A 24761-nucleotide genomic window follows, 5' to 3' on the forward strand; every position below is an offset into this window, starting at 1 on the left:
TATATCTCTGCTACTGAAACATTTTTCCTGGAAAGAGAAGTAAACATCAGGTGAAAAGGATGTAGATATTGATAATGATGTAAATTCTAAAATGCATGTCAAAATATCCAAAGAGCTGTACATGATGTATCTGCATTGTAACATCTGTAAAGTTTTGGGGGAATTTTTGTGACATACCAGAAGTGAGAAACTATGTCTCCTATCAACTGTAACAATGTTTGCTCAATTTTGAGTTTTGCATAAAAAGCATCGCCAACTATCTTCAAAAGTACTCAAGCTTCATGGTGAATCAATATTATGGACCCAAAGTTTATGTAATGTTCTATGAATATGGTGTCTATGTAACGCTGATAAAAAGAGAAATGTGTATTAAGCAAAGATTTTGAAGAAAAGCAACTGAACCAGGAACGATTCTGGCAGGGCACTTCTATAAATATTCATTGCATAATAGTTTCATCTTCCATGGGTAGTAGAAGATCTCATACCTATGTTACATGGACACCGTCAATTTTTTTTGCCCCAACTTTATGGAATGACCCAGACAGAGGTGAGCAAAGGTCTAGATATCAAATTCTTGTCAGATAGTTCCATCAAAAAACTCCATCAGAATCATTAAAAGAAGATCAACATAATTGCGCTGAATAAATCATTCAACTTGCATAAAAAAGATATGAGTGAAATAATATGAGACAATATTAAACAGGCTTCATACCAGTTTCCTTTTTACTAGCCAAACGAAACTTTAATATTATCTTCATCATTTAATCCATATAACATTTAAAGTCATTAATAACACACAATCATATTGAAAAGTTAATTGCATATAATTATATAGAGAATTCTACTAAAAAAGTATTTTGATATCTACCTTAGATAGCTTAGCAAGGTTTCAAGACGAAGATGGTTTGCTGATGGCCAAAATGGAGATTTGATCATTTTTATTGAAATTTATTAAACGCTATGAATACTTTATCATTATTATTATTATTATTACACCTTGAAATTGTATTAGCCTAGAGCAAACCTGAATATAAAGACCACTTGATGGAGGCCAAGTATAGAGCCTTTACATGTATTAGGAGCTGGGACCTGTTTCACAAAGCCTTTTTTCAATGACAAATGACAAAAATCAGTGACAAATCTGTTGATAACCAATCAGAAGCAAGGATTTCAGTAGCTTATAACAAAAACTGTCATTTGTCACTGATGACAAGTTTTGTGAAACGTCCATCTGGGGGGTGTTTCACAAAGATTCCAAGTTGAACTTATCTCTAAGTTGGACTTAAAAATTATGGAAAGCCGTTAGCATCTTTGAAAATATTTTGTAAAAGTTATTTTGAAAGGCATAAAATGTTGATTCAAATCATTCATATTTCTATCATCAAGGAGATTTCATGTTCTTGATGTGGAATTTATAAAAAAAAGTCTAAAATACTTGAATTTCTGCTTTTGAATATATTTCATTTTAAGGCTAAAATGGCTGTCCATAATTTTTAAGTCCAACTTAGTGTTAAGTTCTACTTAGGATCTTTGTGAAACACCCCCTGGTCTTTCATATTGCATGTTTGGAGCCAGAGGGGGGTTGACTGTTATACAATGTGTAAATGTCTTTAACACAGAGTTTGATGCCTTTCTGCCTCTGAACAGACAATTAAGTTTACTTTTAAAACAGGTTCCAAGAAGAAACACATTTAAAGGTACTATGTCCCATTTGCAGGCCAAAAAATAAAAAGGTTAAATTTCAACGGCATTCGAAAGACAATACTAATTTGGAACTTCCCTAAAAAAGGGGGAGGGGGGGGGGGGGGCTTGAAAATGTCTTTAAGTGGGAAAATAACAACTATTAGTTGTTGAATCGACTTAGGAGCTTAGGAGCCAGTAAGTAATAGTCTGATTTTTCAGACCATTGTACCGAATGGTCGTACGTTTTATGCTGCGCAAAGATTCAATCAGTTTAATTTTGGCCATTACAAGAAGTGGGTTATTGATGTAGACAAATGCTCATGTACCCTTTACAGCTCATTTTATGTATGTTATTACCAAAGATGAACAAGTTGCTTTAAAAAAGTTGAGGTGGATCTAAGAATAGTTATCACTTTGGTTGCTTTCTTCGCCACTATGCATGGTTGATCGATTGCCGCATGTGCAATTTTGCACAAAACAATAGGCACCAATGGAAAGATTACTTTGTGCAACACAATTTCTTATCAAACTTGACCAATTCCAGTCTTAAAGATAAACTTGAGTTCTGGTAATGCGATTGCATTGTGAAAGAAAAGGTATGGAATGGATCAGAAAAGTTGATCATATTTAATGGTGTGTAATGCAAGGTTCTGGAGTCATCAAAATCATCATAAATTTGGCAGAGTCTTGGTAAGGTAACAATCACTTACACAGAAAGATGTATATGGGACAACACATATGGTGTCGGGGCTAGTACTACCCTGATTTCCTTATCTTTCTATGCTCATTACTCAGCCAGTATACATTTTCTTCCAAAATTGTTTGGCACATGACATTTATTTGTAATCTTGAACATTCAGTGTAAGTTTCGTTTGATTCTGTGAGAATTCATTTTCTTTTTTTTACCAGAACTCAAGATTATCTTTAATTTTAAAACAGGTTCCAAGAAGAAACACATTTAAAGGTACTATGTCGCATTTGCAGGCCAAAAAAATAAAAAGTTTAGATTCCAACGGCATTTGAAAGACAATACTAATTTGGAACTTCCCTAAAAAAAAAGGGGGGGGGGGGCTTGAAAATGTCTTTAAGTGGGAAAATAACGACTACCGGTATTAGTTGTTGAATCGACTTAGGAGCTATAGAGCCAGTAAGTAATAGTCTGATTTTTCAGACCATTGTACCGAATGGTCGTATGTTTTATGCTGCGCAAAGATTCAATCAGTTCAATTTTGGCCATTACAAGAAGTGGGTTATTGATGTAGAAAAATGCTCATGTATCCTTTACAGCTCATTTTATGTATGTTATTACCAAAGATGAACAAGTTGCTTTAAAAAAGTTGAGGTGGATCTAAGAATAGTTATCACTTTGGTTGCTTTCTTCGCCACTATGCATGGTTGATCGATTGCCGCATGTGCAATTTTGCACAAAACAATAGGCAACAATGGAAAGATTACTTTGTGCAACACAATTTCTTATCAAACTTGACCAATTCCAGTCTTAAAGATAAACTTGAGTTCTGGTAATGCGATTGCATTGTGAAAGAAAAGGTATGGAATGGATCAGAAAAGTTGATCATATTTAATGGTGTGTAATGCAAGGTTCTGGAGTCATCAAAATCATCATAAATTTGGCAGAGTCTTGGTAAAGTAACAATCACTTACACAGAAAGATGTATATGGGACAACACATATGGTGTCGGGGCTAGTACTACCCTGATTTCCTTATCTTTCTATGCTCATTACTCAGCCAGTATACATTTTCTTCCAAAATTGTTTGGCACATGACATTTATTTGTAATCTTGAACATTCAGTGTAAGTTTCGTTTGATTCTGTGAGAATTCATTTTCTTTTTTTTACCAGAACTCAAGATTATCTTTAATTTTAAAACAGGTTCCAAGAAGAAACACATTTAAAGGTACTATGTCGCATTTGCAGGCCAAAAAAATAAAAAGTTTAGATTCCAACGGCATTTGAAAGACAATACTAATTTGGAACTTCCCTAAAAAAAAGGGGGGGGGGGGCTTGAAAATGTCTTTAAGTGGGAAAATAACGACTATTAGTTGTTGAATCGACTTAGGAGCTATAGAGCCAGTAAGTAATAGTCTGATTTTTCAGACCATTGTACCGAATGGTCGTACGTTTTATGCTGCGCAAAGATTCAATCAGTTTAATTTTGGCCATTACAAGAAGTGGGTTATTGATGTAGACAAATGCTCATGTATCCTTTACAGCTCATTTTATGTATGTTATTACCAAAGATGAACAAGTTGCTTTAAAAAAGTTGAGGTGGATCTAAGAATAGTTATCACTTTGGTTGCTTTTTTCGCCACTATGCATGGTTGATCGATTGCCGCATGAGCAATTTTGCACAAAACAATAGGCACCAATGGAAAGATTACTTTGTGCAACACAATTTCTTATCAAACTTGACCAATTCCAGTCTTAAAGATAAACTTGAGTTCTGGTAATGCGATTGCATTGTGAAAGAAAAGGTATGGAATGGATCAGAAAAGTTGATCATATTTAATGGTGTGTAATGCAAGGTTCTGGAGTCATCAAAATCATCATAAATTTGGCAGAGTCTTGGTAAAGTAACAATCACTTACACAGAAAGATGTATATGGGACAACACATATGGTGTCGGGGCTAGTACTACCCTGATTTCCTTATCTTTCTATGCTCATTACTCAGCCAGTATACATTTTCTTCCAAAATTGTTTGGCACATGACATTTATTTGTAATCTTGAACATTCAGTGTAAGTTTCGTTTGATTCTGTGAGAATTCATTTTCTTTTTTTTACCAGAACTCAAGATTATCTTTAATTTTAAAACAGGTTCCAAGAAGAAACACATTTAAAGGTACTATGTCGCATTTGCAGGCCAAAAAAATAAAAAGTTTAGATTCCAACGGCATTTGAAAGACAATACTAATTTGGAACTTCCCTAAAAAAAAGGGGGGGGGGGGCTTGAAAATGTCTTTAAGTGGGAAAATAACGACTATTAGTTGTTGAATCGACTTAGGAGCTATAGAGCCAGTAAGTAATAGTCTGATTTTTCAGACCATTGTACCGAATGGTCGTACGTTTTATGCTGCGCAAAGATTCAATCAGTTTAATTTTGGCCATTACAAGAAGTGGGTTATTGATGTAGACAAATGCTCATGTATCCTTTACAGCTCATTTTATGTATGTTATTACCAAAGATGAACAAGTTGCTTTAAAAAAGTTGAGGTGGATCTAAGAATAGTTATCACTTTGGTTGCTTTTTTCGCCACTATGCATGGTTGATCGATTGCCGCATGAGCAATTTTGCACAAAACAATAGGCACCAATGGAAAGATTACTTTGTGCAACACAATTTCTTATCAAACTTGACCAATTCCAGTCTTAAAGATAAACTTGAGTTCTGGTAATGCGATTGCATTGTGAAAGAAAAGGTATGGAATGGATCAGAAAAGTTGATCATATTTAATGGTGTGTAATGCAAGGTTCTGGAGTCATCAAAATCATCATAAATTTGGCAGAGTCTTGGTAAAGTAACAATCACTTACACAGAAAGATGTATATGGGACAACACATATGGTGTCGGGGCTAGTACTACCCTGATTTCCTTATCTTTCTATGCTCATTACTCAGCCAGTATACATTTTCTTCCAAAATTGTTTGGCACATGACATTTATTTGTAATCTTGAACATTCAGTGTAAGTTTCGTTTGATTCTGTGAGAATTCATTTTCTTTTTTTTACCAGAACTCAAGATTATCTTTAATTTTAAAACAGGTTCCAAGAAGAAACACATTTAAAGGTACTATGTCGCATTTGCAGGCCAAAAAAATAAAAAGTTTAGATTCCAACGGCATTTGAAAGACAATACTAATTTGGAACTTCCCTAAAAAAAAGGGGGGGGGGGGCTTGAAAATGTCTTTAAGTGGGAAAATAACGACTATTAGTTGTTGAATCGACTTAGGAGCTATAGAGCCAGTAAGTAATAGTCTGATTTTTCAGACCATTGTACCGAATGGTCGTACGTTTTATGCTGCGCAAAGATTCAATCAGTTTAATTTTGGCCATTACAAGAAGTGGGTTATTGATGTAGACAAATGCTCATGTATCCTTTACAGCTCATTTTATGTATGTTATTACCAAAGATGAACAAGTTGCTTTAAAAAAGTTGAGGTGGATCTAAGAATAGTTATCACTTTGGTTGCTTTTTTCGCCACTATGCATGGTTGATCGATTGCCGCATGAGCAATTTTGCACAAAACAATAGGCACCAATGGAAAGATTACTTTGTGCAACACAATTTCTTATCAAACTTGACCAATTCCAGTCTTAAAGATAAACTTGAGTTCTGGTAATGCGATTGCATTGTGAAAGAAAAGGTATGGAATGGATCAGAAAAGTTGATCATATTTAATGGTGTGTAATGCAAGGTTCTGGAGTCATCAAAATCATCATAAATTTGGCAGAGTCTTGGTAAAGTAACAATCACTTACACAGAAAGATGTATATGGGACAACACATATGGTGTCGGGGCTAGTACTACCCTGATTTCCTTATCTTTCTATGCTCATTACTCAGCCAGTATACATTTTCTTCCAAAATTGTTTGGCACATGACATTTATTTGTAATCTTGAACATTCAGTGTAAGTTTCGTTTGATTCTGTGAGAATTCATTTTCTTTTTTTTTACCAGAACTCAAGATTATCTTTAATTTTAAAACAGGTTCCAAGAAGAAACACATTTAAAGGTACTATGTCGCATTTGCAGGCCAAAAAAATAAAAAGTTTAGATTCCAACGGCATTTGAAAGACAATACTAATTTGGAACTTCCCTAAAAAAAAGGGGGGGGGGGGGCTTGAAAATGTCTTTAAGTGGGAAAATAACGACTATTAGTTGTTGAATCGACTTAGGAGCTATAGAGCCAGTAAGTAATAGTCTGATTTTTCAGACCATTGTACCGAATGGTCGTACGTTTTATGCTGCGCAAAGATTCAATCAGTTTAATTTTGGCCATTACAAGAAGTGGGTTATTGATGTAGACAAATGCTCATGTATCCTTTACAGCTCATTTTATGTATGTTATTACCAAAGATGAACAAGTTGCTTTAAAAAAGTTGAGGTGGATCTAAGAATAGTTATCACTTTGGTTGCTTTTTTCGCCACTATGCATGGTTGATCGATTGCCGCATGAGCAATTTTGCACAAAACAATAGGCACCAATGGAAAGATTACTTTGTGCAACACAATTTCTTATCAAACTTGACCAATTCCAGTCTTAAAGATAAACTTGAGTTCTGGTAATGCGATTGCATTGTGAAAGAAAAGGTATGGAATGGATCAGAAAAGTTGATCATATTTAATGGTGTGTAATGCAAGGTTCTGGAGTCATCAAAATCATCATAAATTTGGCAGAGTCTTGGTAAAGTAACAATCACTTACACAGAAAGATGTATATGGGACAACACATATGGTGTCGGGGCTAGTACTACCCTGATTTCCTTATCTTTCTATGCTCATTACTCAGCCAGTATACATTTTCTTCCAAAATTGTTTGGCACATGACATTTATTTGTAATCTTGAACATTCAGTGTAAGTTTCGTTTGATTCTGTGAGAATTCATTTTCTTTTTTTTACCAGAACTCAAGATTATCTTTAATTTTAAAACAGGTTCCAAGAAGAAACACATTTAAAGGTACTATGTCGCATTTGCAGGCCAAAAAAATAAAAAGTTTAGATTCCAACGGCATTTGAAAGACAATACTAATTTGGAACTTCCCTAAAAAAAAGGGGGGGGGGGCTTGAAAATGTCTTTAAGTGGGAAAATAACGACTATTAGTTGTTGAATCGACTTAGGAGCTATAGAGCCAGTAAGTAATAGTCTGATTTTTCAGACCATTGTACCGAATGGTCGTACGTTTTATGCTGCGCAAAGATTCAATCAGTTTAATTTTGGCCATTACAAGAAGTGGGTTATTGATGTAGACAAATGCTCATGTATCCTTTACAGCTCATTTTATGTATGTTATTACCAAAGATGAACAAGTTGCTTTAAAAAAGTTGAGGTGGATCTAAGAATAGTTATCACTTTGGTTGCTTTTTTCGCCACTATGCATGGTTGATCGATTGCCGCATGAGCAATTTTGCACAAAACAATAGGCACCAATGGAAAGATTACTTTGTGCAACACAATTTCTTATCAAACTTGACCAATTCCAGTCTTAAAGATAAACTTGAGTTCTGGTAATGCGATTGCATTGTGAAAGAAAAGGTATGGAATGGATCAGAAAAGTTGATCATATTTAATGGTGTGTAATGCAAGGTTCTGGAGTCATCAAAATCATCATAAATTTGGCAGAGTCTTGGTAAAGTAACAATCACTTACACAGAAAGATGTATATGGGACAACACATATGGTGTCGGGGCTAGTACTACCCTGATTTCCTTATCTTTCTATGCTCATTACTCAGCCAGTATACATTTTCTTCCAAAATTGTTTGGCACATGACAGTTATTTGTAATCTTGAACATTCAGTGTAAGTTTCGTTTGATTCTGTGAGAATTCATTTTCTTTTTTTTACCAGAACTCAAGATTATCTTTAATTTTAAAACAGGTTCCAAGAAGAAACACATTTAAAGGTACTATGTCGCATTTGCAGGCCAAAAAAATAAAAAGTTTAGATTCCAACGGCATTTGAAAGACAATACTAATTTGGAACTTCCCTAAAAAAAAGGGGGGGGGGGGGGCTTGAAAATGTCTTTAAGTGGGAAAATAACGACTATTAGTTGTTGAATCGACTTAGGAGCTATAGAGCCAGTAAGTAATAGTCTGATTTTTCAGACCATTGTACCGAATGGTCGTACGTTTTATGCTGCGCAAAGATTCAATCAGTTTAATTTTGGCCATTACAAGAAGTGGGTTATTGATGTAGAAAAATGCTCATGTACCCTTTACAGCTCATTTTATGTATGTTATTACCAAAGATGAACAAGTTGCTTTAAAAAAGTTGAGGTGGATCTAAGAATAGTTATCACTTTGGTTGCTTTCTTCGCCACTATGCATGGTTGATCGATTGCCGCATGTGCAATTTTGCACAAAACAATAGGCACCAATGGAAAGATTACTTTGTGCAACACAATTTCTTTGCAAACTTGCCCAATTCCAGTCTTAAAATCATTAGCTTCATGACAACCTTTGGAACACATGCATTGATAAATCTTGCACTGGAATCAATAAAACAATCTTTAAGCTTGTAGTATACCTCTCCCATGATGAATACAATGTGGCACAGGGAGATTACCCGTGTGGCATATAAAGAGTTAAACATGGTCGTCCTTCAGGCCTCTTTCCCAAGTATGACTGATGAAGATGCGCAGGTGTGCATGTTTATTAAGTTTTCACTCCAGTTATCTTTAATATGAATGAGCTATTTTAAAGACAGCAACAGTCATTTCAAGCCAACCCCAATTTTCCGCATGATGTATTTCACATTCAACTGTTTTCAAATTACAACCTGCGGGGCTGATCACACATTTGTTGCGAGGTCTTTATACAGTGTATGTATATAGGCCAACATGCACTAGCATATACATGTATTTGAAGGAGGGGGCAAGGAGTGATTCCCCCCTCCTGAAAGATTTCTGTAAATGGAAAAGAGGCTACTTTTTAGTCTTTTTCTTCCAAAATATGTCATTTGAAAGCCCCTCTGCACTAGTTTGGCCAGGAGGGATTAGACCTCCCTTCATGGTCACTGACAGGTGGTTATCTCATCGAATCAGCTCTCAATTAACATAAGAAAAAGGGGACCATGTGGGACCAATGGTCACCGATTAGGCATTGTTTGCTATATACAGAGGGCGCAAGTAGCTATAAGAAGAGCAGTGGGCTTTAAGTGATACATGTACATGTACTCCTACCCTCCAGCCCCCCTCCCCCTCCCCACTTATGCAAACCAAGGCCCTTTAAATGGATCACACACAAGGTAAGCTGATATGTCAGGTGTCGTCCCTCCTGAGGCAAGGCTCTGGATATGCCATTTCCAATATGACTTGTTCTCTCAAATTTCATATTACTGAGAACTAAGTTCACCCAGGGTGTCTGCCCGTATTATATTTCTTAACTATAATTTTTTCTACATCTACATTACATGTGTAGTGGATCAGTTTTGAATGCTGCACATCGCATACCTCCAACATTTCGTGGTTTGACAACATTGGCTCGATAAATTTCCATGCAAATAAATAGGCATTTTGTTAAATATATCCCCAATGACCCTTTCATTATAATACATATACATTCTGTAAATGTATATTTACAGTGTACCTCATATACATGCACATGACTTTCTAAAAACTTTAAAAACCAACTTAAGTTGAAAGGGTAATCTACCCCACATGTGGAAATAAATTTTAAACAAATAAAAATTAAGATAATCTTGCAATAAAAATAAAACAACAGTGTTGCTACTTTGGCAGAAAAAGCTGATCAAGTTAGCCCTTGATAAATTCTAGTCCTGAAAGGGATAACTGTAGGCCTGTCCTCATTATCTCGAGATTGCCAAATAGCCCGCTATTTCAACTATCCCGATCGAAAATTATCCAGTTAATTTGCGTCTTGATCAGCCCAAAGTTGCAAGTAGCGGGATATTTGGTTGAGATAATCATCCCAAGACATCTTGGGCTAGTTTGCAAAATATCCTGCTATTTGTCCGGTGCGTCTTCACCAGCCCGAAGACTCGCACTGTGTGCGAATGCTGAGCAAGATATCTCGAGCTCGAGTTTCAAGTTTCAAGGTCGAGTCTCGAGCTGATGAAGACGCGAATTTGTAACTTCGGGATTATTTCCAAAATCAGAAATAGCAGGCTATTTGGTAATCTCGAGCTGATGAGGACACACCTTGTGAAATAGTGATTAATTAACCGATTATGTAATCAACTGTCATTTTTTAACTGACACATCCAAAAACATGTTATCATCCTGTTGTTGCTTTCGGAAAATATTCCTTCAATATTTCACACTTAATATGACCTCCGTCCAAAAGATTTTTTTCTTCACATTCCTGGCTTTGTTTAAAGTTCCCTCCGGAAGCACAGCTGTGCTACGTTTCAATGTGTACCGTGTCATAGAGCTGCTAAAAGCACGGAAGGGAGGCAGACAAGGGAAGAAATCAATAGATATAGTTATATGTATATATCAGTCGGCATATTTCATTGCATATTCTCTCTCGGCAGTGATATTGTTTGAGACCGGAGCAGGTGCGAGTGTTTGTTTTACACCAAACCAAACACAACGTTCCCAAACACAGTGCTGCAGTATTAACATTTCAGCGCCCTGGTCGGCATGTATAATGGCTGATATATAGTCATAGCACTGGGCATCGTAAGAGCCTGCCTGCATGGTGGCTTGGCAGTCACATGCAAAGAGAAACTTGACCATTGGGTATATATACATACAGTCCAAGATGACATTTCGAGATGGAAAGAAAACACTTTCAAAACTTTAAATGCAAAAACAAAATATCCGCTGGTCGGGCGTTTTACAGGACATTTCTGCTGCAGATGTAATGTAAAAGGGCCATTTTTGCAACAATTTTTTTTGGAAATGATAATATCAGATGGAATATTTCAGAAACATAAACCCTTTACCCATACATAGTAACGTCCATGTGTAAGCATACACTGTACATGAAAATGTAGGCATAATACATTTGTATGTACTGGTTACACAGGAGTGGGCCGGTATTTTTTTAAAGGGAGGGGGGCGGCAGGCTGAGCATGCGTTCAAGCCTTGTTTTATTGCAATGCAACAGTATGATAACTGTCTACTAAAAAAGCAGAGGGGCTCCAGCCCGACCCCTCAGACCCCTGTTCAGCAACCCGTGTTACACACCTTTTTATTCTAAAGTGAATAGCTGAAAGATATCTAACAATTTGACTATTAATTCTCTCATTCCCTTATATGGTTACCATGGATGAGCCAGTCCAAACAACACAGTCACCATACTAGGCAATGGGTTGATAACTCATGCTTTAATACATGTACTAGGAATCAAATCTCATCTCACTTTGAACTTTGAAGGCCGGTTACAAAGAACATTACATTTGTTGCTGTTTTGAACCCTGCCACAGAAAATTAAGGATTTGATGGTTTAAACAGTTTTAAATCTAATGGGGAAAATAACATTAGTTCAAATGTCAATGATACAAATTAAAGGAAAGTAAGCCTAATACCCTGGTCATTACTAAGCCTATAACATGACTGTTACTGCCATCAACATTATTTTCAGAATCCCTAATGTCTGGATGTTCATATAAGATGAAACTACAGGGTACAACCAGTTAGAATCCTGCTAGAAAATCATGTTTTAAATCTAAAGACAGACAAGTATAACGGTTCAAATGTCAATGAGATGAAAAAAAGGAGATCATATGATCTGACATTGGTCATTAATACCAAGAAAAACATTCCACCAAGCCCATAAGCATGACAAATGCTGCCATCAAACCATAAAAACTACATGAATAGGTGCCCTTTGGATTTTTGGACATTCCGAGTATACGAAACGACTAGGGATAGACATTACATCTAAGTCTTGTAATTGTATCCAGGTATACATGTATGTACAGTGTATGCAGTGTGATATCTTATTCCTCATTAAGCACAGCTATGACGTCTCACATTAGCACTAATATCTAGCCTTGACAACCGTTCATTTTCAGAACGGAAAGAAGAAGGTCGGTTGCTTTGAATAAATATAGGAAATAGGAATAGGTGCCATTTTGGACTTCTTAATGTCTGGATGTTTAATCATACCGGGTATACGAAACAACAAGTTAAGACAGGGGACAGACATCTAAACCTTGCATCCAGGTACATGTATGCAGTGTGATATCTTCCTTCTCATTAAGCACAGCTATGACGTCTCACATTAGCACTAACATCTAGCCTCGACAACCGTTCATTTTCAGGATAGAGAGAAGAAGGCCGGTTGCTTTGAATAAATATAGGAATAGGTAGGTGCCATTTTGGACTTCTTAATGCCCAGACGGTTCATACCGGGTATAGTGAAACGATAAGTTTAGACAAGGGACAGATAAGCCTTGCATCCAGGTACATGTATGCAGTGTGATATCTTCTTCCTCATTAAGCACAGCTATGACGTCTCACATTAGCCCTAATATCTAGCCTTGACAACCGTTCATTTTCAGGATAGAGAGAAGAAGGCCGGTTGCTTTGAATAAATATAGGAATAGGTAGGTGTCATTTTGGACTTCTTAATGCCCGGACGGTTCAATCATACCGGGTATATGAAACAACAAGTTAAGACAGGGGACAGACATCTAAACCTTGCATCCAGGTACATGTATGCAGTGTGATATCTTCTTCCTCATTAAGCACAGCTATGACGTCTCACATTAGCACTAATATCTAGCCTTGACAACCGTTCATTTTCAGGATAGAGAGAAGAATTAGGCGGGTGCTTTGAAGCCGTCTCATGGCTACTTACTGCATAATACACAAGGATCTACAGTGTACAATGACACATGCTACAAAGTTTCCCAAAATCCGGCTGAGTTACGATGTAGATACGCCGGAGGTAATCTCGACTTTGATAGCAATGGCCTGTTGAATCCTAATTGAATCATTGGCTGAGAGCCAGTCATATATATACCATATGCTATTTTTCCTCTCATTTGAAATTCATCATTATACTTCTTTTGTTTTACTAAAGTGCATGCATCATTAAGCTTAAACAAGAGTACCTTGTTGTTATTAGCAAAAATGCCATGCTCAAAGCACATATCAGCTGAGATTAACTCACATGTGTTTAATACTGGTATTATCTGAGGCAAATGTTGCGTAGTAAGTGCAGACTATTCTGAAGCTATTAAATGTGTTGATTCATTTGTATGCACAAAGCTAGGTGTTGTTAATATGAAATGTAGACAAGTGTGGATCCATGAATCACGTACAAATTGAATAATTTGTATCTAAATAGATTCAATCCAATTTTAGTTTAAAAATCCAGAATTAAAACGGGTGTCGAATGCATATTTTTTCAATCAGTGTGCATTTCATCACATCAGAGTGCTGTAGTCAAACGTTTAACCGTCCGGTATTTCAGATTTTTTGGGTGATATGACATGGAACGACCCTCTGGTTGAAATTATGGATCGAGGTGGCAGGAATAGCACTATTTTCTGTCACCGAGGAATCCATAATTTCACTAGTGGCTTGAAATAGTGCATGATTTATTTGTTTTATATTTTTCAAACCAACCTTATTTATTAAATATTAATAATAATGTCACTGAAGTTGTGTATAGTGCAGGTGCTCTGGCTGGTGAGAGCAGTGCAGACGGACATAACGCGCCCGCAACCGATAGCACATTGATCTTGATCGATCGCATATCTATGACGTCATCCATGGTATAGTGCTATGGTATAGTGCACTATACCATGGATGACGTCACGGTTACATCATAGCAATGTTATGTTGGATCACGTGATGCTCTGTTGACCAATCACTGAACAGGATTTCATTGATCAAAAATATAATAATAACTATCCACACAAGTTACGATCGGAATCATCTCTGTGTTTGCACCGTTTTAAAGGTACTGGGTGTGCTATTGCACAAACCTATGATAATAAAAATGAATTATGTTTCTCAGCGCTTTCCATCATCTTACATAATCAAATATATTAACGACTTATGAACTCAATCTTTAAAGGAAATATTAAGCAATATCAGGAAAAAACATATAAGCTAGGAATGGAGGAATTAGGAAGAAGGAAGAAGAGTTGACAAGGTACTATGGTACATGCAGTACATATGAGGAGTATTACTTGTTTCATAAAATGGCAGAGAGCCACAGGACACTATTACCATTTTAAGGTGTTTTTTTAATGTCATATATTTTTTTGGAAATTACTACTCTTACCTCTTCATCTTTGGTAGGGGAAGGTTCGGTTGTGTCAATCTTGTCTAGTTTACGAAGTAATTTATCCTGTAAGGAGATAGACATAAAAGAGTATTAATTGAGATAAACACATTATCATCAAAATGGAGTTTGTACAAACATGCACATTGTTAGTGTATCCTTGTCATCAAACATGTCCTGTCATTCAAAGTGCACTTCAAATTTCACCCATTCTTTTTGAAAGTTCACACAATGAATCCAACATTTACATGTAGCTAGTTACATGCAGGTGTACAGTACATTATATTCAGATATTCAGGCACGCAGAATTACTGCTTCTTGGCTTGTACTTTGCATCCGTCATGTACTAAATCGTGCGAAAATCAAAATGACTTATGATGTCATCCAAACATGACTTCTATGCAGTATGCAATATAGGATAATAAAATCGCCCTTGAGCCGAATTCTCAAGTCTTTGCAAACATGCAATTGTATCATAATTGCATTTCATTCAACTAAATAACAATGTTCATGAGACAGAATTCATCAGTTGGCGTCCCTCAAAGAGAAGGTCGAGTATGATCAGACAAATATAATTTGTTAGCATTCTCTTAATTTATATGTGGCAGAATTAATGATCTGTCGCACCGTTTCTTACGAACTGACTATTGAATGCACAGACAGAGTGTAGGGTAAATTACAAGAATGGATGTATGTGAGTTTGCAAAAGCAGCAATGAATTGAAATATGACAGCATTGACATGAAAGCGATTGTTTGTTTTTAATTACATCCATATTTAGAGTATGCCGCATGTTTGTGTATATTTCCAGATTTAAGGGAGTAAACTACATTTGTGTGCAGTTGTTTTGTATTTTAGATATATATTAAACTCAATCTTTCAGAGTTTTGATAATTCCAAAACACCTTCATAATAGACCTACAATTTTCTTCATATTTACAAGTATCCATATATTCAGGTCGCTTCTCCTATGCACAAGAAAACATTTCAATTAATGTTTCTATTTTAAAAGATATTTTTGAGCAAGGCAGCCCTTTTTCTACTCTATTTTCTATCAGATACTGTTCATTAAGGTGACATTTCCTTGTGGAAATTTGAAGTATTTATTCATTATTTACTCTCTCTCTTCTCTGCCTGCTTTTTCCTGAGCTCATTTGGGGCTTTCGATCTAGAGCTTTACCACTCAGAGCTTTTGTACGTGTTATCACTGATGCTTTCGAACTACATACGGTCAAGACAACTCGATACTCGTTTCAAAATGGAAGTATCTCAAGTATTAGGTGTGAGTGGTCATCTGAAAGCTGGCGTTGTCGTACCACTGGATGTAACCAAACCCTGCCTGCCGCACGCTCACGTCACGGCATGACGTGTACATGTGCATCAGCCACAATATCTGTAGCGGATTTTCATCCCGGCTAATATTCTTGATCCCCGAGTATTTGCTCACAGAGACCGGAGCCTTGCGGATCGGGTTGCCAGATCACGTTTGAAACAAAAGGTCACCGTGGGGAAGACCAAATTGGACAGGCCGTCCAAAATCAATATATTTTCATAACAAGTCTACCTCTACCATTAGTGGCATATGGGCTACATTTCATGCAGGGCGTTCCATTTGCAGTTCAAATGCAGCTATATCTTTGGGAAGCTGCACACCCAATCTCATAGATTACACCTCATGGTTTCATGCACTCAAGACTTCAATTCAATTAGGGATACAGGCTCCATTTAGAAGATCCTCTACTTTCCGCCACTAGCATTGCACCAAATGCAAATTGGCAAGGCAAGGAAGAGAGAACACGGACATTCAATGTACATCAATCCAAACATACCGGTACATTCCAATAACGCTAAGAAGGGGCTTGATCTTCTTTGTTTAGTACGACACATAAGGCAAATTTGTCAAATGTCTCTCACTCACTCACTCGCTATTCATCATACTGTACACTTTGATGTCGCATATATTTCTAATTTTGTCCCCTAGATGACGATTTGCATATGCCTTTAACCAGAGACACTATAATCACATGCTTATTTTATGAACATGAAGCGTGGTAGCCTTGGTAAACTCATGAGAAAATAATGTCCAGGGGGAGCGACTGATGAAAGTGAAGGAATATGGCATGACAAACTCATAACCATATTGCCAATTCTTCTAAAATCAGATAGTGAGTTCTACTATTTTCCATATCAATTTTTGTAATCTATTTACTGCATATCCAGGGTTAAGTGACACAAAGACGTAACTCCATATTTTGCTAATTAAATGAGTATTTGATATCAAAATATTCAGAAAATGTGGGCTTTCCAGGAAACACAAAGACTTTACTCTACCCAACACCCCATCGAAGTCAATGGCTAGTGAAACATACACTTAACTCCATAAGGCCAAAAAGCTCAGTGACACATAAACCAATTTTTCTCAAAATGGCCAAAATGGAGTTACGTCGTTGTGTCACTGTCCCCTGGATATATACACTGTCGCTCATATAGGTGGAATATTTTAGTTTTACCCCAATTTATGGAATTATTTTAAAAATTATTTAAAAATAATAGATCTAGATAATAGTATACATTCTCAGAATGTATTGAATAATGATTTGCCAATGTGTGTTTTGCGGGACTGCTAAAGCATGTGTATGCTACTATGCTTATTAACTAGGGGACCTACGTCCTCTAGTCATAAATGACAGTAATGAGGATTAATGCCCCACAAAAGGGCACTAATATAGCACATCAACACGGTTTTGATCCTGGGGCCTCACAGTTACGAGGCCATTGTTTTGTCACTGAACAATGACTGTACGCAGCGGGGGCTAGGGTAGGGAGCAGTTTCTATTAAATAAAAAAAACCACAGAAAATGCAATAATTTTTCAATAATTTATTGCATTTTACCCCGGTCCCCAACATAAAAAAATCCTGTGGACGGCCATGCATTACAGCTCAAGGCATGGGCACACAGAAGATTTTTATATGTTGGGAACCTGGGTAAAATGTAATAAATTATTGAAAATTTATTGCATTTTCTGTTTTTTATTTTATTTATGGAAACTGCCCCCTACCCTATAGCCCCCGCTGCGTAGTCATGGTTCAGTGACAAAGCAATGGCCTCGAAACTGTGAGGCCCCAGGATCAAAACCGTGTCGATGTGCTATATTAGTGCCCTTTTGTGGGGCATTAATCCTCATTACTGTCATTTATGACTTAAGGGCGTAGGTCCCCTAGTTGATTAGCATAGTAGCATACACATGCTTTAGCAGTCACCCAAAACAAACATTGGCAAATTATTATTCAATAAAATCTGAGAATGTATACTATTATCTAGATTTATTATTTTTAAAGTATTTTTTAAATAATTCCATAAATTGAAGTTAAATAAAAATATTCCACCTTTATGAGCGACAGTGTATCTATACTAAGGCTTCATAATTCTGGGATCTGTACGTAATTATGTATCATGCGATGGATACGAAAGACTATACTCTGCATAATACACATGCTTGTCTACATGTTAGAGCCGATCAGGACTCAGCGCGAGAAAGGCATTAACCGTCTCGCAGATTTGAACGCCCTTCTGTCTCTTCACAGGCAAGCTGACGAGTTCAAGGGGTGAATAATCGGTTTCCAACTTTCCATACACAGCTGTAGCATCCTAGAATTTCCAGGGCTGTGTGAAACTCCATCCCAGGGGTCGCGTTAACCGTGGCCCCTACCTGAACAGAGCGCTGACGAGACGACACAAATGAATTACCATATAAATTAAACAGGCCTATTATTGCACATTATGACCATGTACATGCAGCTACAAGTGCAGTGACTTGAGCATGTACCTCGACTGTCATTCGTTCTAATGGTTGGCCATAATGGATGCGCATGGGTGATGCCACGGCTCATTTAACAGTAGTCAATGCTGCTCTACCTTGCAGTTGGGAGAGTGTCTCCGGCCTGCAACAAGCTAGTCCAATTACATGTGTATGGTACATAAATAGTTGGCAGGTACTCCGGTTGACACTATTATGTGGCACAATGCATGCAAACTACATTGTATGCATCCACTGTATGAGTAAAGCTTTCTCCACATATACTGTACACCATGGTAGATAAGTGTAAGTGCATTTCACATTTCTGTATCCAACAATGTACACTCAACAACTACACAGGTACATGTACATGTAAATTAGCGAAAGCTAATGTGGTTTGATTAGCAATGGCGCTTGTAAAATGGCGACTGGTTGGAATGCTCCCCAGGGAGTGGAGAATGTGCATACCTTGTGTGCGAGTAAGCATGAATCCGATGACCGGGGTAATAGTATCTGTAAAGCGCGTTGAGAGGGCCTGTGGTCCTGAAATGCGCTATATAAGGACGAACTATTATTTATTATTACAATTATTCACATCCTTTGTTTAAAAAAATGTAAAAAATGGATGTGTTTTTAATAACTCAAGAATAAAAGGTGGACTGGTTGAATGACGGCCTTTGACAAATACTGTTAGATGTACATGTAAGATTTGTCACATTATCAAGAAAACCTAAACCGGGACAAGTCAATATTCACAAACACTGTAGTGACTGAAAATTCCAAAACTTGATTGGTATGGGTAATATTTTGGGGTTTAAATAGTTTACATAGATGTGGTTCTTGAGTGTACATGATGTTATACTGTAACACAGAAATAAGTTAGTTCATGTAAGATATACATTGATATCCTACATTATTCTTATTCCCTCATCCCTAAAGTTGCATTGCCCAGTTTACATTTGCCCTTTTTATTTTTGCCCTCAAAACCATTCTTATCCCAGCTTTATTATCCCAAGGATAATAATGCTAACAAAGACTAAATACGTTTTACATTCTCATTAATCAAAAATTTGAATTTGTGGGACATTGCAGAGCAAGCACCATGAGAGCCCAGCAGAAATGGGAGACCAGTGCTAAACAAGAAACCATCACATTCGTCATCATCATGCTTCATATTTATAAGCAAACATTGGAGTATCACACACAATAAAATATGTTAATCAATATTATCATGGTATGTAACTATGCATGCATGATACTCACTTTTTTACAGACTTGACTGTTAATACTTTGCCCTTAGAACTACCTGATAAAGGGGCATTTTGTGAAAACATGCACCATGAACTTCCACAGTGCACACATATACTGTATGCAAGTGTTTGGCAACATTGTCTTGTCAAAAATGTTGGTAAATTGCGCATTTTCGAAACACTTTCAATTCCAAATCTTCTTTTGTTTAAAATAGAAATGGGTTAACTATTCCTTCATAGATCTTATGTCAGATACATGTACACTATACTATACAGATATTTTCTGTCTTTTGTAATGATTTTCTTTTTTTTATATGCACTAAGTAAATAAATATCACTGTACATGTACTTGTTCTTGTAATTGAAAACTTGGAACTAGCGGGATTTGAACCTGCCATACACACATGTACATTGTAGCTCTATGGTCATAATGAACTAGAAACAGATACCGTACATACTACATGTACAGAGCTGCCAACCTCCAGAACAGAAAATCAGTAATCACAAGGCTCAAAATCAGTAATTTGGGGTATAAATCAGTAATTTCTTATGCGGCGCTATGAATCTAAAAAAACGACACGCCAACACTGCGCGGACGCATGATTATCTGAAATTTTTGGTGATTTTACTCACACAAAGATGTTAAGTATTGAATTTCAGGTCATCACAACACAGTTTATCATGAAAAATGGCTCCTATTCACAGCACTCGCTACGATAAATCATATTTAATTCATTAAAAAAAAAAAAAAAAAAAAAAAAAAAAAAAAAAAATTTAAATCCGTAATTTGAGACAACATTCCGTAATGGTCGTTAATTTCCGTACCAATTACGGAAAATCCGTACTAGTTGGCAGCTCTGCATGTACCTCCGCTCTCCAGACTTATCAGTAATATTCATCAGTCGGCCATTAGGACAATAGCTTTGAATGTTACGCTTCGTGGGAGTAATTTCAATTTGTGTACAGAAAATTTTTGGCTTGCACCCCCCAAAAAAAGATTGCATGTCTTGTAATTGATATTCTACCAATCAAGGAAAGTGCTTGGATAAATCAAGTGCCTGGCACTGTCTGTATCCTTGTTACATCCTCTATCATTACAACATGTATGTACAGATGTATCATGGAGGGCACGTGCCTACATGTACTGCAACTATCAAATTATCAATCATTCCATTATTGCACTGGCACATGCATCCATGGTCTACAGTTTGATGCACGAATGCACAGCTTTTAAAAAATAATGAAATTCAAACTCTAGTCTAGGAGTCTAGAGTCATATTTTGAAAACCCTGTAACCGATTAATTGAATCGGGGGCCGATCGCTGGCCGATCGCTGGCCGATCTACATAAATTGAATGATAACTTCCGAACGCTGATCGATGAAAAATGATCCGAAGAAATCAGGGGGAAAAAAACTTAATATCAATATGGTCTACAAAAATTCCAAATGGCGAAATAATCCCAGCTATGCATGTTTTTTAGTACATGTATTTGAGAGCCTAAACTTGAAAAATGTTGCGCCCTTCCAAATCCAAAAGAACAACGGCGCCAATACAATATCATATCGTCCCTGATGTTTCTTATTTGGCAGACAATTTGGAATCAAACTTTAAATCAGGCACAAGCTTTAGAAGTGTGACAAAAGATAACTGCAATATTTTCATGCACACAGAAACAGAAAGAAAACACAGCCTGTACCTATTTGAAAAATCCATAAATAATGATCTAGGCTGATATAATAGAACCCTTGATACTTGTTTTTTTTTTTTATTTATGAGGGCTATAGCAATTATTACAATGGATTAGCACAATGTCTCTGGGGCTTTGCAGACCCTTGTCATCAGCCTATTGTTTCATACAACTGATCAATAACATATGTCACATTTCTATGACGAATTTGCTCACAGCCAATCAAATGCCACAACTCACAGTAGGCTAACAGTCAAGCCTGTCTAGAGGAGGCGAGTTGGTTCAGTGGTAAAGCGTCTGCCTGTCGAACCAAAGATCTCGGGTTCGAATCCCACCATGCATTGTGTGTTAACGTGCCCCTCCCCCTTCTTTCCTACACGCAGGCTACGTTAAGTGGAAAACACTCTGTCCCTCGGATAGGACGTTAAATGTAGAGAAATATCTTGCTTAAGCCTTTGAAAAGGGCCAATAGTGCAATGACAAGGTTGCAAACCATATATACCTTCACATCTGTTGTGACAGCTAAAAAGTGGATTAAAGATTTTGTTTCTGCTGAAAAGTTAAATTTGCAAGAATGATGCATGATGAGGATGCACTGAAAAAAACTCTTACAACTTCAAAGACAAAACAGATCTAGATCAACATTGAAAAAACTCGTAAAACTTCAAAGACAAAACAGATCTAGATCAACATTGAAAAAACTTGTAAAACTTCAAAGACAAAGCAAATCTAGATCAACATTGAAAAAACTCGTAAAACTTCAAAGACAAAACAGATCTAGATCAACATACATGTACATGCAGATAGATAACTGGAACAATTTCAATGCATTGATTGAATGATGATGATGATGGTAAATGAAATACTTGCAAAAAAATGTTAATAATTTGTAGTGAATTGTAATAATGTATCAATTTAATAGTCTACTCACTATTTTTCTATTCAGAATTTGTAGATCCCTCTCTGTTATTTGTCTCTCTTTCGGGGGTATACTGACTGTCTGTCCTGTCCGTCTATCTTTACACCGCTGCTTGAATTCATGCAGTCTATACAACAAGTAGAGCGCAGGAGTTGCGGCTACGGCTGGCTTAGCGTTCGGGGTAGAACTCATGCTGAAGAATTTCATGCGTGATTTCGAGGTTGAATTTACACAATTTCTCCGGTCCTGTAAATTGAGGGGATGATGATCTGTCAGCGTTGATGGTGCCTAGTTCCAAGACGCTGCATACACGAATACCTACATCGAAGTTAATATAGCTTATAGGGAAAGCACTTGATTTTTGCGTGGAAGACAAAAATTCATCGTTTGCTTTGGTTGCTGGTAGGTCGCTTGACGACTAGCTAGCTGTATCCCTGTATACATTATACATAATGTACGGCGAAGCGCTACGCAATATATGCTATGCGATCGTTGGGCCTGTATATGTGGCGGGTCTTCAGCGCATTCGTACTCGAACAGTGCAAGCTATAGGGCGCAGCATGTAGAGCTATTTGAGTCGTACGTTTTATTTTAGTGGCGCCTGCTTTTGCTATGCATACGTACATCTACCGTAGACGTACAGTCAATAATATAAGGGCGAAATAACGTTTTCTAGGGGGAGGGGGCGGAGCTCCCCAATTTATATTTTACTAGATACGAGTGGATGATATAAGCTGATTAATTATTAGAAAGAGATACGCTGACAGGCATAAAAGGCATATGCACGCATTAAACGTACGTATAGTTTAGAGAAGAAACATATTTGCCTTGGTTGGGAGTTGATAGTTGTGATAAAAACTGTTAATGACCACTAGCTTTCTCCACCTGGTAACACTTTAAACATGCTGTATCCAAGACTTTAAAGGTTGAATTTAGTATGTCAAAAGTGTCCATTTTACTTTCCCTTTTTTTTAAAGATAATTTCTCGGTCATTTTAAATGGTGATTTAACATTCTAGTTTATAGGTATCAACTACAGGGACAAATGTCAGTTAAAGAACTGGCAATGCAATGTCAGTCGGCACCGCAGTGTGACATTTTTTTAATTTGGAAGATAGGGAGTCTCGTCGCAGGACGGGCATATTTTCTTGATTTTTAAGGAGAAAAGGTGAGGGCATTGCCCCCCCCCCCTATCGAAGGAGACAAATACGAGTCGCATTTTCAGCTTTTCCCGTTATGAATGGCATGGTCGAGTTTTTTGTGGAAGATTTTTATCAAATTAAAACAAATTCCACTTGACGGGCGTTTCCCTTATTGTTTATCACATGCGAACAAAATATCTTTTGCTATTTTTTCTATATTTTATGGTATTTCCTAGAAATCTATAATTCAATTTTCCCATGGAATAAATAGAAGGTATAGACAACAACAGGTTTTTGAGCTAAGGATTTAGAACAAGAGGTACTGATGAAAAATATAGTCAATGTTGAAAAAAAATATTTAAAAACTAGTTTTAGACTATTTTATTTTGATACAGTAATGCTCTTTATCATAGCACTGTGATGTGATGTGATGGTTATTTTACCTGACTGCTAAGAAAGCATAAATGCTTGTAAGTAAGCAACCAGAGGACCGACGGATTTAGGTCCTCTCCGAGGGACCTGGCAGTTAGGATTAATGCCTTACCAAAGGGCACTAGCGCATCGTCTTGGTTCCGGGTCACCGGATTACGAGACCACTGCTCTACTGTGATGAGGCTAAGCCTGAGAGTGAAAAAGTTGTGATTGATATGAAAAGATTGTACAGAGTATTCTCCTAATTAATGGCTCTGGATGATCGTACATTTGCTCAGGCGACGATTGATTTGGGCTTAATTTCGTCAAAATTGAAAGAAAAGGCCAAGTGTTATACGGGGAAGCAATAGGATTGGGGTTAATGTCAGGGATCCAACTCTCTAGTTAGGGTTAGAAAATGGATTAAACAATGTTGGGTCCAGAGTTGAGGTTTATTCATTAATAACAGGTTAATGGATACCTCGTCACGAGGTCCCCAGGAAAGAAACATCCATGAATTTGAGATAGGGTAGTAAACCTATTTTCGCAGGTGTGTTGGACATCTTTTAAACTTATAGAGGGCGGTATGCATCGTTGAGGGTAAATGATGTTGAATGTCTTGGTTTTCTATCTGAAACTCTTGAAAGTTATAACAAGGATTGATGAGCTGACTGGACTTGCTCCATGAACTGCCGAACAACTGTAGTAAAAGAGTCATTTCCTCGGTTTCCATCCATTTTGTTTTTTTCAAATGGTAGGGGCATGCTTTTTAGATGTAGTTGCTTTTTCTGCCATTCTCTAATTTTCTCCGATCTCAATGTACATTTAAAGATTCAGGCATTGTGTGCTCCGTGAATCTCTTTTTTTCATGTAAATTTGGTCTGTTATTCTTTTTTATTTAGGATTGAAGTGAATATCAAATTTG

General features: G+C 36.9%; 1 protein-coding gene across 1 annotated transcript in view; it reads right to left on the reverse strand.

Annotated features, from left to right (window-relative positions):
- LOC765039 overlaps window positions 1-22742 on the reverse strand; it is a 28216-nt gene extending 5474 nt beyond the window's left edge. Inside the window, exons 1-2 of the mRNA XM_001201921.4 lie at window positions 22297-22742; window positions 14630-14695 (exon numbers count right to left, since the gene is read on the reverse strand). Coding sequence (XP_001201921.2) covers window positions 14630-14695; window positions 22297-22491 — 261 coding nt within the window. The 5' untranslated portion in view covers window positions 22492-22742. The remainder of the gene's footprint in view (window positions 1-14629; window positions 14696-22296) is intronic.
- Window positions 22743-24761: the final 2019 nt, after the last annotated feature.

This window comes from Strongylocentrotus purpuratus, unplaced genomic scaffold (genome assembly GCF_000002235.5).
Source record: "Strongylocentrotus purpuratus isolate Spur 01 unplaced genomic scaffold, Spur_5.0 spur5_scaffold_19, whole genome shotgun sequence".
NCBI classification, from domain to species: Eukaryota; Metazoa; Echinodermata; class Echinoidea; order Camarodonta; family Strongylocentrotidae; genus Strongylocentrotus; species Strongylocentrotus purpuratus.